The sequence below is a fragment of the Oncorhynchus keta genome, chromosome 4 (genome assembly GCF_023373465.1).
Source record: "Oncorhynchus keta strain PuntledgeMale-10-30-2019 chromosome 4, Oket_V2, whole genome shotgun sequence".
Lineage (NCBI taxonomy): Eukaryota > Metazoa > Chordata > Actinopteri > Salmoniformes > Salmonidae > Oncorhynchus > Oncorhynchus keta.
The window spans coordinates 74537698-74555626 of NC_068424.1; the positions used below are offsets into that span (position 1 = coordinate 74537698).

General features: G+C 43.7%; 1 protein-coding gene across 1 annotated transcript in view; it reads right to left on the reverse strand.

The window, feature by feature from the left end:
• Window positions 1-9672: 9672 nt before the first annotated feature.
• The window catches only part of LOC118373009 (androgen receptor-like), a 43398-nt gene continuing 35141 nt past the window's right edge, over window positions 9673-17929 (reverse strand). The window contains exons 4-9 of the mRNA XM_052515560.1: window positions 15061-15309; window positions 14468-14677; window positions 13264-13408; window positions 12081-12211; window positions 11845-11996; window positions 9673-11442 (exon numbers count right to left, since the gene is read on the reverse strand). Of these exons, the coding sequence (XP_052371520.1) occupies window positions 11275-11442; window positions 11845-11996; window positions 12081-12211; window positions 13264-13408; window positions 14468-14677; window positions 15061-15309 (1055 nt within the window). The 3' untranslated portion in view covers window positions 9673-11274. The remainder of the gene's footprint in view (window positions 11443-11844; window positions 11997-12080; window positions 12212-13263; window positions 13409-14467; window positions 14678-15060; window positions 15310-17929) is intronic.

Genomic DNA, 17929 nt, shown 5'->3' on the forward strand with positions numbered 1-17929 from the left:
CTTACTTACAAGCCCTTAACCAACAGTGCAGTTTTAAGACAAGTAAGTGTTAAATAAAAATAGATAACTAAAACATTTAAATAACAAATAATAAAGAACAGCAGTAAAATAACAGTAGCGATGTACAGGGGGTACAGGTACAGAGTCAATGTGAGGGTGTACCGGTACAGAGTCAAAGTGGAGGCTATATACAGGGGGTACCGGTACAGAGTCAATGTGAGGAGGCTATATACAGGGGGGTACCGGTACAGAGTCTATGTGACGGTGTACCGGTACAGAGTCAATGTGGAGGCTATATACAGGGGGGTACCGGTACAGAGTCAATGTGAGGGTGTACCGGTACAGAGTCAATGTGGAGGCTATATACAGGGGGTACCGGTACAGAGTCAATGTGGAGGCTATATATAGGGGGTACCGGTACAGAGTCAATGTGAGGAGGCTATATACAGGGGGGTACCGGTACAGAGTCTATGTGAGGGTGTACCGGTACAGAGTCAATGTGGAGGCTATATACAGGGGGGTACCGGTACAGAGTCAATGTGAGGGTGTACCGGTACAGAGTCAATGTGGAGGCTATATACAGGGGGTACCGGTACAGAGTCAATGTGGAGGCTATATACAGGGGGTACCGGTACAGAGTCAATGTGGAGGCTATATACAGGGGGTACTGGTACAGAGTCAATGTGGAGGCTATATACAGGGGGTACCGGTACAGAGTCAATGTGGAGGCTATATACAGGGGGTACCGGTACAGAGTCTATGTGAGGAGGCTATATACAGGGTGTACCGGTACAGAGTCAATGTGGAGGCTATATACAGGGGGTACCGGTACAGAGTCAATGTGGAGGCTATATACAGGGGGTACCGGTACAGAGTCAATGTGGAGGCTATATACAGGGGGTACCGGTACAGAGTCTATGTGAGGAGGCTATATACAGGGTGTACCGGTACAGAGTCAATGTGGAGGCTATATACAGGGGGTACCGGTACAGAGTCAATGTGAGGAGGCTATATACAGGGGGTACTGGTACAGAGTCTATGTGAGGAGGCTATATACAGGGTGTACCGGTACAGAGTCAATGTGGAGGCTATATACAGGGGGGTACCGGTACAGAGTCAATGTGGAGGCTATATACAGGGGGTACTGGTACAGAGTCAATGTGGAGGCTATATACAGGGGGGTACCGGTACAGAGTCAATGTGGAGGCTATATACAGGGGGTACCGGTACAGAGTCAATGTGGAGGCTGTATACAGGAGGGTACCGGTACAGAGTCAATGTGGAGGCTATATACAGGGGGTACCGGTACAGAGTCAATGTGAGGAGGCTATATACAGGGGGTACCGGTACAGAGTCAATGTGAGGAGGCTATATACAGGGGGTACCGGTACAGAGTCAATGTGAGGAGGCTATATACAGGGGGTACCGGTACAGAGTCAATGTGAGGAGGCTATATACAGGGGGTACCGGTACAGAGTCAATGTGAGGAGGCTATATACAGGGGGTACTGGTACAGAGTCAATGTGAGGAGGCTATATACAGGGGGTACCGGTACAGAGTCAATGTGAGGAGGCTATATACAGGGGGTACTGGTACAGAGTCAATGTGAGGAGGCTATATACAGGGGGTACCGGTACAGAGTCAATGTGAGGAGGCTATATACAGGGGGTTCTGGTACAGAGTCAATGTGTGGGGGCACCGGTTAGTCGAGGTAATTGAAGTAATATGTACATGTATGTAGAGTTAAAGTGACTATGCATAGATAATTAACAGAGAGGATCAGCAGCGTAACAGATGGGGTGGAGGGGGTGGAGGGGGTGGAGGGGGTGGAGTGGGTGGAGGGGGTGGAGGGGTGGAGGGGGTGGAGTGGGTGGAGGGGGTGGAGTGGGTGGAGTGGGTGGAGTGGGTGGAGGGGGTGGAGTGGGTGGAGGGGGTGGAGTGGGTGGAGGGGTGGAGGGGTGGAGTGGGTGGAGGGGGTGGAGGGGTGGAGTGGGTGGAGGGGGTGGAGGGGTGGAGGGGGTGGAGTGGCTGCGCCAATAGTCTGGGTAGCCATTTGATTAGCTGTTCAGAGTCTTATGAGTCTTGTGGCTTGGGGTTAGAAGCTGTTAAGAAGCCTCTGGGACCTAGACTTCGCGCTCGGGTACCACTTGCCGTGCGGTAGAAGAGAGAACAGTCTATGACTAGGGTGGTTGGAGTATTTTTAGGGCCTTCCTCTGACACCGCCTGGTATAGAGGTCCTGGATGGCAGGAAGCTTGACCCCAGTGATGTACTGGGCCGTGCGCACTATCCTCTGTAGTGCCTTGCGGTCGGAGGCCGAACAATTGCCATACCAGCTAGTGATGCAACCAAGATGCTCTCGATGGTGCAACTGTAGAACTTTTTGTAGAACTTTTTGAGGATCTGAAGACACATGCCAAATCTTTTCAGTCTCCTGAGGGGGAATAGGCTTTGTTGTGCCCTCTTCACGACTGTCTTGGTCTATTTGGACCATGATAGTTTGTTGGTGATGTGGACATCAAGGAACTTGAAGCTCTCAACTTGCTCCACTGCAGCCCCGTCGATGAGAATGGAGGCATGCTCAGTCCTCCTTTTCCTGTAGTCCACAATCATGTCCTTTGTCTTGATCACATTGAGGGAGATGTTGTTATCCTGGCACCACATTGCCGAGGTCTCTGACCTCCTCCCTATAGGCTGTCTCATCATTGTCAGTGATCAGGCCTACCACTGTTGTGTCGGCAGCAATCTTAATGATGATGTTGGAGTTGTGTCTGGCCATGCAGTCATGAGTGAACAGGGAGTACAGGAGGGGACTGAGCACGCACCCATAAGGGGCCCCAGTGTTGAGGAACACGTGGCAGATGTGTTGTTATCTACCCTTACCACCTGGGGACGGCCGTCAGGAAGTCCAGGATCCAGTTGCAGAAGGGGGTGTTTAGCTTAGTGATGAGCTTTGAGGGTACTTGTATGCTGTAGGGTTAAGATTCCCCTTCACTGGAACTAAGGGTCCTAGCCCGAGCCATGAAAAACAGCCCCAGACCATTACTCCTCCTTCACCAAACTTTACAGTTGGGGTAGGTAGTGTTCTCCTGGCATCCGCCAAACCCAGATTAGTTTGTCAGACTGCTAGATGGTGAAGCGTGATTCATCACTCCAGAGAGTCCAATGGCGCCGAGCTTTACCCCACTCCAGACGATGCAAGGCATTGGTGATTTTAGGCTTATGTGTGGCAGCTCGGACATAGAAACCCATTTAATGAAGCTTCCGACGAACAGTTCTTCCACTAACATACACAGTGTATGTGGACACCCTTCAAATGAGTGGATCTGGCTCTTTCAGCCACACCCGTTGCTGACAGGTGTATAAAATAGGGCACACAGCCATGCAATCTCCATAGACAAAGGTTGACAGTAGAATGGCCTGTACTGAAAAGCTCAGTGACTTTCAACGTGGCACCATTATAGGAGTCAGTTTCCAACAAGTCAATTCCTGCCCTGCTAGAGCTGCCCCAGTCAACTGTAAGTGCTTTTATTGTGAAGTGGAAACGTCTAGGAGCAACAGCAGCTGAGCCGCGAAGTGGTAGGCCACACAAGCTCGGGATGAGGAATAATGGTCTGGGGCTGTTTTTCATGGTTCGGGCTAGGCTCTTTAGTTCCACTGAAGGGAAATCTTAGCACTATGGAATACAATGCCATTCTATACAATTATGTGCCTCCAACTCTGTGGCAACAGTTAGGGGAAGGCACTTTCCTGTTTCAGCATGACAATGCCCCCTTTTACAAAGGTGAGGTCCATACAGAAATGCTTTGTCGAAAATGCTGTGGAAGAACTTGACTGGCCTGCACAGAGCCGTGACCTCAACTCCATCTAACACCTTTGGGAAGAATTGGAACGCCGACTGCGAGCCAGGCCTAATCGCCCAGCATCAGTGTCCGACCTCACAAATGCTCTTGTGTCTGAATGGAAGCAAGTCCCCGCAGCAATGTTCCGACATCTAGTGAAAAGCCTTCCCAGAAGAGTGGAGGCTGTTATAGCAGCAATGTTCCAACATCTAGAGGAAAGCCTTCCCAGAAGAGTGGAGGCTGTTATAGCAGCAATGTTCCAACATCTAGAGGAAAGCCTTCCCAGAAGAGTGGAGGTTGTTATAGCAGCAATGTTCCAACATCTAGAGGAAAGCCTTCCCAGAAGAGTGGAGGCTGTTGTAACGGCAAAAGGGGGACCAACTCCATATTACTGTAATACCCATGATTTTGGAATGAGATGTTCGACGAGCAGGTGTCCACATACTTTTGGTCATGTAGTGTATAACCAGTCAGAACGACTCCTTGGACATTGATTCTGTTTCTACTGCATGTTCTACTCTGGTGAGCATTGGGTTTAAGTGTTCATATGTATATAAATATACATCCAATAGGAATGTAGAAAACTAGAGTTATTTGTGATTATGATGTTTGTCTCTACTCTCCAGTACCTCCACTACAGTGGCAATGTAATATTGATGTACAAATGGCTGGGAGACCACACACACACACACACACACACACACACACACACACACACACACACACACACACACACACACACACACACACACACACACACACACACACACACACACACACACACACACACACACACACACACACACACACACACACACACACACACACACACACAAATCAAATGGAATCACAACTAAAAGTTTAACTGTCGACGTCAACACATCTATTTTTGATCATTTCAACTGTACGAGATGCCAGTCCTTTTAAAGTCAAACCACAAGGGCAATGTTGCAAAGAATATAGTTAGAGATAAGTGATATTTCAGCGCTCGATCACTCTTAGTTCTGCGTCATTTATGAGGAGACAAATAGTTGTTGAGTGTTGTTTAGAGCACGAACTGTGTGTGTGTGTGTGTGTGTGTACGTGTGTGTGTGTGTGTGTGTGTGTGTGTGTGTGTGTGTGTGTGTGTGTGTGTGTGTGTGTGTGTGTGTGTGTGTGTGTGTGTGTGTGTGTGTGTGTGTGTGTGTGTGTGTGTGTGTGTGTGTGTGTGTGTGTGCGTGTGTGTGTGTCCTTAACATGGCCGTAGTGCAGGATGTTACTCTGACAGAGCTCGGCTTTTTACAGTGGGGATCTTTTGGACATCCAATCCAATGAACTAAAATAGACTAGTGGCTTTCAGTCGGAGTCATGTCACTCCTCTCTGTGGAGAGATGTACTAAAACATTTCACTAACAGAAAGAAGAATGTTTTTCATTTTTCATACAACCAGAGAGACTAAATGGACTGTTAAAACCCACAGGAAACAGAGTGATTCAATGTGACATTGGTTCTGGTTAAGACTGGTCGGAGTGTGAGTCTGAAATTACACCATTTTCACGATATAGTGTACTACTTTGACCAGAGGCCTGGTCAAAAGTAGTGCACTATGTAAGGGTTAGAGTAAGTAGTGCACTATAAAGGGTGCCATTTGGGACAAACCCACAGACTTATAGACAGTGGCTGTTTTGAACAAGACTATTTAGGTCCTGTTCCAATCTCCATACTACTGTACCACCTAGCTTAGAGTACATGCCCATTGAAATGCTTCATACTAAGTGTCGTACCAGGTGTGGACATTGGAATATAGAGCCTAGAGCTTGAGCCGGCCCTAAAACATATTCTTATACAGTATTTCAACATAAAACATTGAGGGCAAGAGGTTGTTGTTCATGAATAATACATGAAGAAAGTTATGAGATCAGAAAATACAGTTTCATTATAAGCCACGGGATGATTGATGTATTTTCATAATGATTCCAGCATGTAGAACTAATGCAGTTGGTATCAATGTGGCAGACTGTCAGTTGCATTGCCACCTGGTCTTCGTTTGCTGCTTGTTGCAGTAACACTACAGTCCACTAGATGGCTGTAGTTGATCACTGAAGTGCTCTGCTCAGGCAAGCTGTTGTTAATTATGTTGCTGTGTGCTCTCATCTGGCTGAGAAGTAAAAACTACAAGACCCAGAAACAGACAATCACTGGGGCCTGTTCAGGATGCAACATTTTTTTGTTTATTTATTCAGTTAAGAACAAATTCTTACTCACAATAATGGACTAGGAACTGTGGGTTAACTGCCTTGTTCAGAACAACAGGTTTTTACTTTGAGATTTTTACTCAGCTCAGGGATTCGATTTAGCAACCATTCGGTTACTGGCCCGAACGCTCTAACCACTAGGCTACCTGCTGCTCCGTTCGTAATTTTTTGTTGTTGTTGACAGAATGATCAGGCCCTACACCCAAACAAGGGCACTGCGTTCATCCACCTCTGGCCTGCTCGCCTCCCTACCACTGAGGAAGTACAGTTCCCGCTCAGCCCAGTCAAAACTGTTCGCTGCTCTGGCCCCCCAATGGTGGAACAAACTCCCTCACGACGCCAGGACAGCGGAGTCAATCACCACCTTCCGGAGACACCTGAAACCCCACCTCTTTAAGGAATACCTAGGATAGGATAAGTAATCCATCTCACCCCCCCCACTTTAAGATTTAGATGCACTATTGTAAAGTGACTGTTCTACTGGATGTCATAAGGTGAATGCACCAATTTGTAAGTCGCTCTGGATAAGAGCGTCTGCTAAATGACTTAAATGTAAATGTAATGAAATGTATTGTGGTGAACAGATGATTGTTTCTCAGGTAAAACAGTTGTGTGCTTCCTTTCTATCTGTAATGTTGTGAACAACTGTTTTTATTTATTTAGACATATCACCTCACTGAATAGAACATACCTTTTAGAATCAGGCCACTGACTTATTAGTGAGGTAAGGTATTTATTTAACCATATCACCTCACTGAATAGAACATACCTTTTAGAATCAGGCCACTGACTTATTAGTGAGGTAAGGTATTTATTTAACCATATCACCTCACTGAATAGAACATACCTTTTAGAATCAGGCCAATGACTTATTAGTGAGGTAAGGTATTTATTTAGACATATCACCTCACTGAATAGAACATACCTTTTAGAATCAGGCCACTGACTTATTAGTGAGGTAAGGTATTTATTTAGACATATCACCTCACTGAATAGAACATACCTTTTAGAATCAGGCCACTGACTTATTAGTGAGGTAAGGTATTTATTTAGACATATCACCTCACTGAATAGAACATACCTTTTAGAATCAGGCCAATGACTTATTAGTGAGGTAAGGTATTTATTTAGACATATCACCTCACTGAATAGAACATACCTTTTAGAATCAGGCCACTGACTTATTAGTGAGGTAAGGTATTTATTTAGACATATCACCTCACTGAATAGAACATACCTTTTCGAATCAGGCCACTGACTTATTAGTGAGGTAAGGTATTTATTTAACCATATCACCTCACTGAATAGAACATACCTTTTAGAATCAGGCCACTGACTTATTAGTGAGGTAAGGTATTTATTTAACCATATCACCTCACTGAATAGAACATACCTTTTAGAATCAGGCCAATGACTTATTAGTGAGGTAAGGTATTTATTTAGACATATCACCTCACTGAATAGAACATACCTTTTAGAATCAGGCCACTGACTTATTAGTGAGGTAAGGTATTTATTTAGACATATCACCTCACTGAATAGAACATACCTTTTAGAATCAGGCCACTGACTTATTAGTGAGGTAAGGTATTTATTTAGACATATCACCTCACTGAATAGAACATACCTTTTAGAATCAGGCCAATGACTTATTAGTGAGGTAAGGTATTTATTTAGACATATCACCTCACTGAATAGAACATACCTTTTAGAATCAGGCCACTGACTTATTAGTGAGGTAAGGTATTTATTTAGACATATCACCTCACTGAATAGAACATACCTTTTAGAATCAGGCCACTGACTTATTAGTGAGGTAAGGTATTTATTTAACCATATCACCTCACTGAATAGAACATACCTTTTAGAATCAGGCCACTGACTTATTAGTGAGGTAAGGTATTTATTTAGACATATCACCTCACTGAATAGAACATACCTTTTAGAATCAGGCCACTGACTTATTAGTGAGGTAAGGTATTTATTTGGTAGAAATGTGTAGTAGAAATGTGAACTCGGACAGGATAAAGTATTGGTGAAGCTCAATACTTCAATATATAGTAACACCTTACCTGAAAGAGAAATATATGCTTTTCATGGAAAACGACTGGGATTGAGTCAGAAATTGGCATCCTATATAGTGCAGGATATTTGGCCAGAGCCCTATGGGCCCGACTCAAAAATCTAATCAAATTGTGTTGGTCACGTACACATATCTAGCAGATGTTATTGTGGGTGTAGCGAAATGCTTGAGTTCCTAGCTCCAATAGTGCAATAATATCTAACAATTCACAATACACACACATTTTAAGTAAAATAATGGAGTTAAGAAATATAGAAATATTAGGACGAGCAATGTCGAAGTGGCATTAACTAGAATACAGTAAATACAGTATGAAATGAGTAAATCACTATGTTAACAATATTAAAGTGACTAGTGTACCATTATTAAAGTGGCCAGTGATTTCATGTCTATGTATATAGGGCAGCAGCTTCTAAGGTACAGCTTCTAAGACTCTCAATTGTGCATCTGTAAGCTTGTGTCTTAGGGGCCAAGCTGAATTTCTTCAGCATCCTGAGGTTGAAGAGGTGCTGTTGCAGCCTACTTCACCACACTGTCTGTGTGGGTGGACCATTTCAGATCGTCGGTGATGTGTAGGCTGAGGAACTTGAAGCTTTTCACCTTCACAACTGCGGTCGATGTGGATAGGGGCGTGCTCCCTCTGCCATTTCCTGTAGTGTCTATAAGTTATACGGTTCTATTTTGGACACACCCTGTATTATTTTTTTCCCCTAACCTTTATTTAACCAGGCAAGTCAGTTAAGAACACATTCTTATTTTCAATGATGGCCTGGGAACAGTGGGTTAACTGCCTGTTCAGGGGCAGAACGACAGATTTGTACCGTGTCAGCTCGGAGGTTTGAACTCGTAACCTTCCGGTTACTAGTCCAACACTCTAACCACTAACCACTAGGCTACGCTGCCGCCTGATTCCCTCTGGACACACCCTGTATACCTGATTCCCTCTGGACACACCCTGTATGCCTGATTCCCTCTGGACACACCCTGTATGCCTGATTCCCTCTGGACACACCCTGTATGCCTGATTCCCTCTGGACACACCCTGTATACCTGATTCCCTCTGGACACACCCTGTATGCCTGATTCCCTCTGGACACACCCTGTATGCCTGATTCCCTCTGGACACACCCTGTATACCTGATTCCCTCTGGACACACCCTGTATGCCTGATTCCCTCTGGACACACCCTGTATGCCTGATTCCCTCTGGACACACCCTGTATGCCTGATTACCTCTGGACACACCCTGTATACCTGATTCCCTCTGGACACACCCTGTATACCTGATTCCCTCTGGACACACCCTGTATGCCTGATTCCCTCTGGACACACCCTGTATACCTGATTCCCTCTGGACACACCCTGTATGCCTGATTCCCTCTGGACACACCCTGTATACCTGATTCCCTCTGGACACACCCTGTATGCCTGATTCCCTCTGGACACACCCTGTATGCCTGGTTCCCTCTGGACACACTATGGAAAACACTAAATAAAGCAAGGGACCCCAGTGAAGTGGAATATAGATTGTTTTATTTGTTCGTTTTAGATCGAATTTGAAAGAAGTCTGATTTCTTTTTATATAATATGCAACATATAATCCATTCCATATTTACAGAAGCCATGTATACTTTGTGTTTGATATGGTGCTATATACAAAGGTCAAATGAACAGCTATAGGCACCTCTTTGTCTGTGTCTATAGAGTATGAATGATGTGTAATTCAAATGAACAGCTATAGGCACCTCTTTGTCTGTGTCTATAGAGTATGAATGATGTGTAATTCAGAAGAATTATGTCTTATTTTGACATATTGTGTAATGTACTACTTACTACATTTTGCTGAAACTATGAAAGAGAAAATAATGGTAAACTGAAGAGTAAAAGCGAAAAACAACAATCTGAGGTGCACATTCAGGATCAAACCCCAGCTTGAGATCAGGGGATCCAACGTAATCAATGGCATAGATTCTGGTGACTGTCGGTGAAGTGAAGGATAGTGAACAATACAGAATGATATTCAGTTTGGATTCCAGGCTAGTGACTAGCAGCGCAAAGGAAGAGTATGTGTGGGACCCAGGGGAGACCAACTGCCACCTCTCATTGAAGCCAGGCTGTTTTTTCCAGAAAGCAGGATCCCCCGTTAAAGCAAATGGTTGCCATATAGTAAATAACAACCTTCAGGTCAATATTCAAAGAAAAAAAAGAAAGAAAACATTAGAAGACAATCATGTTCCAGATAATTGCTTCTATTACAACAGATGTATGTCCTTGAACCAACTTTTTTTTTTTTTAAATCACACAAAGAAGTTATATGGATAATTTAGTTGCTATGGCAGCCTGCAGTACCCCGGTCGGCTATCATTTCAACTTGAGAAACTCAATGAGAGGGGCAGCACTGAGCTAGCCTGCAACATCACTTCCTGGAGTAGCTCAAACTGTGCATGTGATGTCTACATAAATCTCCCTCATGAGATGCCATCTTAGCATGCTAAAACCGACTTGATATGATGTCATCGATGGCTTTATGTCTAATTATGTACAGTAAATGGTTGGGTGTCTAACAAGGTTATAGTTATAGTTTTGACCTCCAAGGTGTTTTGTGATATATTGAACCAGGGTTAGGTTTACTCCCACCTCGCGGGTAAAGCATTTCACTGGTACCCCTCTTGACGGCAAAAAAAAAGAAACTTTTTTAAGTACATTTTCTGCAATTCTGCACATTTTGACATGGGGCAGAGAGAAAATGTTGTGGTTTTAAAGCATATATTCCTGATATTCTACACATTTGGCCATGGTGAGGAGAGAAAATGTGGTGGTTTTAAAGCACATGTTCTGTAATTCTACAAATGTTGCCATGAGGCAGAGAGAAAATGCTGCAGTTTTAAAACACATTTCATGCTATTCTACTCATTTTGCAATGGGGTGGAGAGAAAATCTTGCTGTTTTAAAGACAATTTTCTAAAATTCTACACATTTTGCCAGGACTTATGAGTTCATATGATATCTGAGTGAGAGAGACTGACAAAATCAATGGGGGACCCTGGGTTGAATGTCTAGCAGATTGTTTAGTTATTGTCTGTCCCTCTTTTAGGATGAATTGTAATGGGATGACCCTCTAGCAAGGTGCATTGTGAAAGAGGATTGGCTGAACCATGCCTGTGAGAATCTTGGGCACGTGAACGCTGACGATCTCAGAGATCATCTCTGGATAGCTGACTCTGGTGGGCAGAGACTGGGCCTGAATAAACAGATCATAGGTGAACTGGTGCAGCTTCCTCACAATCTGAGAGAAAGAAAAAGAGAGAAGGAGAGAAAGAGGGTGGGTGGGTAGAGAGCGAACAGGGGGAGAGGTGTTAACTTTCAATACCACCAAAGCAGGGGGGGTTGATCAGGTCAGGGGTCAGAAGTTAGGGATAGTAGATCTATATTACCGGGTGTAGGTAGTCCAGTCTCAGTGTTAGCTGGAACTGGTGTTGTGTACAGGTTAGAGGTTAGGGGTCAGAGGTCAGGGTTAGTGTATATTACTGGGTGTAGGTAGTCCAGTAGCTGTGTTAGCTGGAACAGGCGTTGGTTAGGGGTCAGAGGTCAGGGTTAGTGTATTTTACTGGGTGTAGGTAGTCCAGTAGCTGTGTTAGCTGGAACAGGCGTTGGTTAGGGGTCAGAGGTCAGGGTTAGTGTATTTTACCGGGTGTAGGAAGTCCAGTAGCTGTGTTAGCTGGAACAGACGTTGCGTGTGGTGTTTTTCTCCATGGTGTCTGGCCAGACGATCCAGCTCCTTGATGTAAGAGATCCTCAGCTCGTCAAAACACTTCTGATTCCTCAGACCCTCCACAGGGACTAACAGACACAAATAAATAAGCACATATTGAACCAGATAATGATACAGTCACTTGGTGTCAGTGTGTCAGTGATGTGACTCACTGATGCTGAAGAGGAGCAGAGCCTTCATACAGAGGAACTCGTCCTGGGTGACTCTGAGCAGACAGAACCTCTGGGACAGGAGACGGAACCGGACACAATGTTCATACATACTGGACACACGCATCCTCTGACTGGAGTGGGGGGGTAGGTAGAGAGAGACAGACAGACAGACAGACAGACAGACAGACAGACAGAGAGCGAGGCAGATAGGTAAGAAGGTGATATGGAAAGAGAGAGAGAGAGAGAGAGGGTGAGAAGGTGTGAGAGAGGGTGAGAGAGATAGAGGGTGAGAAAGTGAGAAAAGGAGAGAGGGTCAGAGAGAGAGAGGGAGAGAGCGAGAGAGAGAAGGTGATCGAGAGAGAGAGAGAGAGAGAGAGAGAGAGAGAGAGAGAGAGAGGGTCAGAATTTGAGAGCGTCAGAAGTTGAGAGAGGATCAGAAGTTGAGAGAGTGAGAGAAGCTCGGAAGTTGAGAGAGACAGGGAGAGGGGGGCAGAAGTTGAGAGAAAGAGAGGGCCAGAAGTTGAGGGTGAGAGAGGGTCAGAAGTTGAGAGAGAGAGAGAGGGTCAGGAGTTGATAGAGGGTCGGCAGTTGAGAGAGAGGGTCAGAAGTTGAGAGCAGAGAGGGTCCGAAGTTGAGAGAGCGAGAGAGGGGGGGTCAGAAGTTGAGAGCAGAGAGGGTCAGAAGTTGAGAGAAAGAGAGGGTCAGAAGTTGAGAGAGCGAGAGAGGGGGGGGGTCAGAAGTTGAGAGAGAGAGGGTCAGAAGTTGAGAGAGCGAGAGGGGGGGTCAGAAGTTGAGAGCAGAGAGGGTCAGAAGTTGAGAGAAAGAGAGGGTCAGAAGTTGAGAGAGGGGGTCAGAAGTTGAGAGCAGAGAGGGTCAGAAGTTGAGAGAAAGAGAGAGGGGGGGGTCAGAAGTTGAGAGCAGAGAGGGTCAGAAGTTGAGAGAAAGAGAGGGTCAGAAGTTGAGAGAGCGAGAGGGGGGTCAGAAGTTGAGAGAGAGGGGTCAGAAGTTGAGAGAAAGAGAGGGTCAGAAGTTGAGAGAGCGAGAGGGGGGTCAGAGGTTGAGAGAGAGGCTCAGTATAATGTTTATTCTTAATTTAGGATTGTTTATTTCCCTTTTATTTATTGTCTAGAGAAAGAGAGAGATTTATCAATATTGTATTCAGCAAGACAATAGTTGTACTGACTCGTTGAAGATGAGGTCAGGAGCGAAGTAGAGCTCTCCAGCGTCTGTGTTAGTGTAAGACCTCCAGCCCAGAGCGAACACCATCAACCCCAGCCATGAAGACTGGATCACTGACATCTGGTCTTCTACATGCAGCTGTCTGAAACCTACACAGAGAACATCATCAACCCCAGCCATGAAGACTGGATCACAGACATCTGGTCTTCTACATGCAGCTCTTAGAAACACACAGTGCAGGGAGATTAGGTAACAGTAGAATACAGGGTTAGTAACATGTAGTAGTTAGGTAACAGTAAGATAGAGGGTTAGAGGGTTGGTACCATGTAGTAGTTAGGTAACAGTAAGATAGAGGGTTGGTAACATGTAGTGGTTAGGTAACAGTAAGATAGAGGGTTGGTAACATGTAGTGGTTAGGTAACAGTAAGATAGAGGGTTGGTAACATGTCGTGGTTAGGTAACAGCAAGATAGAGGGTTAGTAACATGTAGTGGTTAGGTAACAGCAAGATAGAGGGTTAGTAACATGTAGTAGTTAGGTAACAGTATGATAGAGGGTTGGTAACATGTAGTGGTTAGGTAACAGTATGATAGAGGGTTGGTAACATGTAGTGGTTAGGTAACAGTAAGATAGAGGGTTGGTAACATGTTGTGGTTAGGTAACAGTAAGATAGAGGGTTGGTAACATGTAGTGGTTAGGTAACAGTAAGATAGAGGGTTAGTAACATGTAGTGTTTAGGTAACAGTAGAATACAGGGTTAGTAACATGTAGTGGTTAGGTAACAGTAAGATAGAGGGTTGGTACCATGTCGTGGTTAGGTAACAGTAGAATACAGGGTTAGTAACATGTAGTGGTTAGGTAACAGTAGAATACAGGGTTAGTAACATGTAGTGGTTAGGTAACAGTAGAATACAGGGTTAGTAACATGTAGTAGTTAGGTAACAGTAGGATACAGGGTTGGTAACATGTAGTGGTTAGGTAACAGTAAGATAGAGGGTTGGTAACATGTAGTGCTTAGTTAACAGTAAGATAGAGGGTTGGTACCATGTAGGGGTTAGGTAACAGTAAGATAGAGGGTTGGTAACATGTTGTGGTTAGGTAACAGTAAGATAGAGGGTTGGTAACATGTAGTGGTTAGGTAACAGTATGATAGAGGGTTGGTAACAGGTAGTGGTTAGGTAACAGTAGATTACAAGAAGAATGGTTTACCTGGCATGGCTTTAGCCCAGTTCACCACAGACACCAGTTGTCTCTCTCCCAGCTCGTTGAGGCTGGACAGTAGGGAGGTGAAACAGTCTGGCTGGGAGGTGTCGTGGCCTGCGTTGACCATTCCTGGCTCGATGGAACTCAGGACGTTGAGGAGGGAGGGGCGTAGACTAGGGGAGGGGCCAAGAGTGGGAGCCTGCGAAGCACCACAGCCTGCAGAGAGGGATATGAGATGAGATGAGTTGAGACAAGAGATATGTGACAAAATTAGACAAGTTGAGACTGAATATGTGCTGCCTTTCATCCAGGGTTGGTCGTAAATTCTGAATTAAGTTGTAACTGCTTTCTTTGTTAGGGATCATTTGAAAAAATTACATTCTGGTTAAGAAAAATATTTCACACAGGGTAGCCTAGTGGTTAGAGCGGTAACCAGAATGTTGCAAGTTCAAACCCCCGAGCTGACAAGGTACAAATCTGTTGTTCTGCCCCTGAACAGGCAGTTAACCCACTGTTCCTGGGCCGTCAATGAAAATAAGAATTTGTTCTTAACTGACTTGCCTAGTTAAATAAAGGTAAAATAAAATATTGATCCTCACATTGAGCCTGTGGGGAAATGGTGGCTAACTGTAGTCCCCCAGTCCTCTCTCCAGTCCTCTCTCCTTCCCTCTCTCCAGTCCTCTCTCCAGGCCTCTCTCCTTCCCTCTCTCCAGTCCTCTCTCCAGGCCTCTCTCCTTCCCTCTCTCCAGGACTCTCTCCTTCCCTCTCTCCAGGCCTCTCTCTGCCAGGTGCCTGTGTTCCCCCCTCCACTCCTCCTTTCAGTGGGCCAGCTCCCCTCAGCTTCCGGCCTAAAATGCACCACACACAGAAGTAGGACAGAGAGAAAGGTCCCTTTACCACTAGGAGATATGAAGGAGTCTGAGGAGTGGGGTGAAGAAAGAGAATGCTAGGTTTCCATTCACATGACATCCTTTCCTTAACATTTCGTTGTGGCTGCTGGCCATGTGACATTCCTGGTCTGCAGCTCAAATTGACCGTAAATATCACAGTAGCCACTAGCCAGTAAGCACAAACTATTTAACAATGACAAACTTTTATTTAAAACATTTGTACACTCTTGAATAATACAACCAAACCATATTACACTCTTGAATAAGGCAAAACTTCACAAGCATGTACATGCAGACAATTAAAAGGTTGATTTTCTCATCTGTAGGCTACACTTACATTTTTGCTTCAAGAAAAAGGCACAGAGTTGCTTTTGTAACAGCATGTCTTCATCACGTAATGTTAGCCTATCAAAAATGAACGATTAATGCTCTCATTCTAATATAAAATGACAAAGGGACTACCTTACAACAAACCTGGCTTCATTTTTATCAATATCATGCAAATCAGTAGATGTGGTAAAAGCTCATTGTGACTGAAAACATGGTTACAGGTGAATTCACTGCAATACGTTTTATATGGAAGTTCATACCTGCCACCATTAAGTTAAATAAACATAAACATGCCTCGTGATTTGTCAACGTGCACAATTAGTCTGTGCTTCAATCTGAACAACTGTAGCCTACAGATAACGCCCACAGCTGCAGATGGGTGACTGTCATGAAACCATTTTTAAACATGTCTATAGCAAATTGAGTTGGAAAGAAAAACATGATGCATCTGTAAAATCAGCTATCATATTTGGGACTAAGTTAATGTCTAGTTTTTGGCAAAGTGTATTATTTTAAATACATTTGACATTTATGCCTGAATTTTGCACATTTTCACCCCATATTTTCATTGCCGAAATGAGTCCGGATTCAATTTCTCTGGTCATTTTATAACATGTTACTTGAGAAAAACATCAAAATAAAAGAGAGCCGCACACTCTAGGAACTCAGATGCAAAAATGTAATACCAACGTTTCGACAGCCAAGCTGTCTTCATCAGGGTATAATCACAAACACTGCGGGATGACTCGATGACTTGAGAAAAACCTAACTGATTTGAATTAAACACAAAATATGTTGCTGCAGTTTGACCATAAAAATTGTATACTAGTTGAATTTTACATGAAACTATAATATTTATCACGTACAAATAGTGCCTCATTACCATAACAAATGTTCAAATTCCTGTAAAAAACGTAATCTCATTACCATAACACTTGTTAAAGTTCCTGAAAAAAACGACATCTCATTACCATAACACTTGTTAAAGTTCCTGTAAAAAACGACATCTCATTACCATAACACTTGTTAAAGTTCCTGTAAAAAACGACATCTCATTACCATAACACTTGTTAAAGTTCCTGAAAAAAACGACATCTCATTACCATAACACTTGTTAAAGTTCCTGTAAAAAACGACATCTCATTACCATAACACTTGTTAAAGTTCCTGTAAAAACGACATCTCATTACCATAACACTTGTTAACGTTCCTGTAAAAACTCCAATCAGTTTTCAAATAAAGTTATATTCACCCATGATGCATCATCTAGAGGAGTAGAAGCTAATGTATTTGTGTGTCTACCTTCAGAATGAGGTTCTTATCCTTCTCATTACTAAAATGTAGGGGAAAAGACTGATTAAATGTTATCATCATTTTATAATTACATGTTTTATTTTCAGTGTTGTTTTTAACTCAGGCATTTTCATTAGGAGAGTAATGTAAAAAATATATATATTAGCAATTGATTTGTTTATTACTTTTTTGGATTGTTGCGGTAATGAGAATTTTGTGGAAATTGTGGTAAAATACATAATATCTGATTTTTAAATACAATAATAATTATGAAATAGATAAATACAGATCCAGATAGCCTAGAGAAGCATATTGTTTCTGAGCCCATCTGGGGAAACTGGCCTAAACAATGTATTTATAGCCTAAAATTGGCCAAATTATTTGTGTTCTGACAAAATGTGACTGTGATCAAATGTGGTTTATATTCACACTTCGGTTGCCTAGGCTACCTAGGCCTTTTTAATCAAAAATGATTGGCTGAAATGAATCGATCAACACAATAGTGATGACATACAGTATGAGTATATTTTAATTACAGATGCAAAGCCCTAAACCAAGCAATCCCCGCATACAGCCAGCTCAGCCCTGTTAGTTTGTGTCCATTCTGTAACGGTTTTCTTGAGTTGAAGGAGAGGCGGACCAAAACGCAGCGTGGTTGAAGTTCATGTTTTTTAATAAGACAACTAAACATGAACATAATACAAAACAACAAACGTGGAAAACCGAAACAGCCCTATCTGGTGCAACAAACACAGAGACAGGAACAATCACCCACAAACACACAGTGAAACCCGGGCTACCTAAGTATGATTCTCAATCAGAGACAACTAATGACACCTGCCTCTGAGAACCATACATGGCCGAAACATAGAAATACTGTAACGGTTTTCTAGGTGTGGTGAAGGAGAGTCGGACCAAAACGCAGCGTGTAGATTACGATTCATGTTTAATGAAA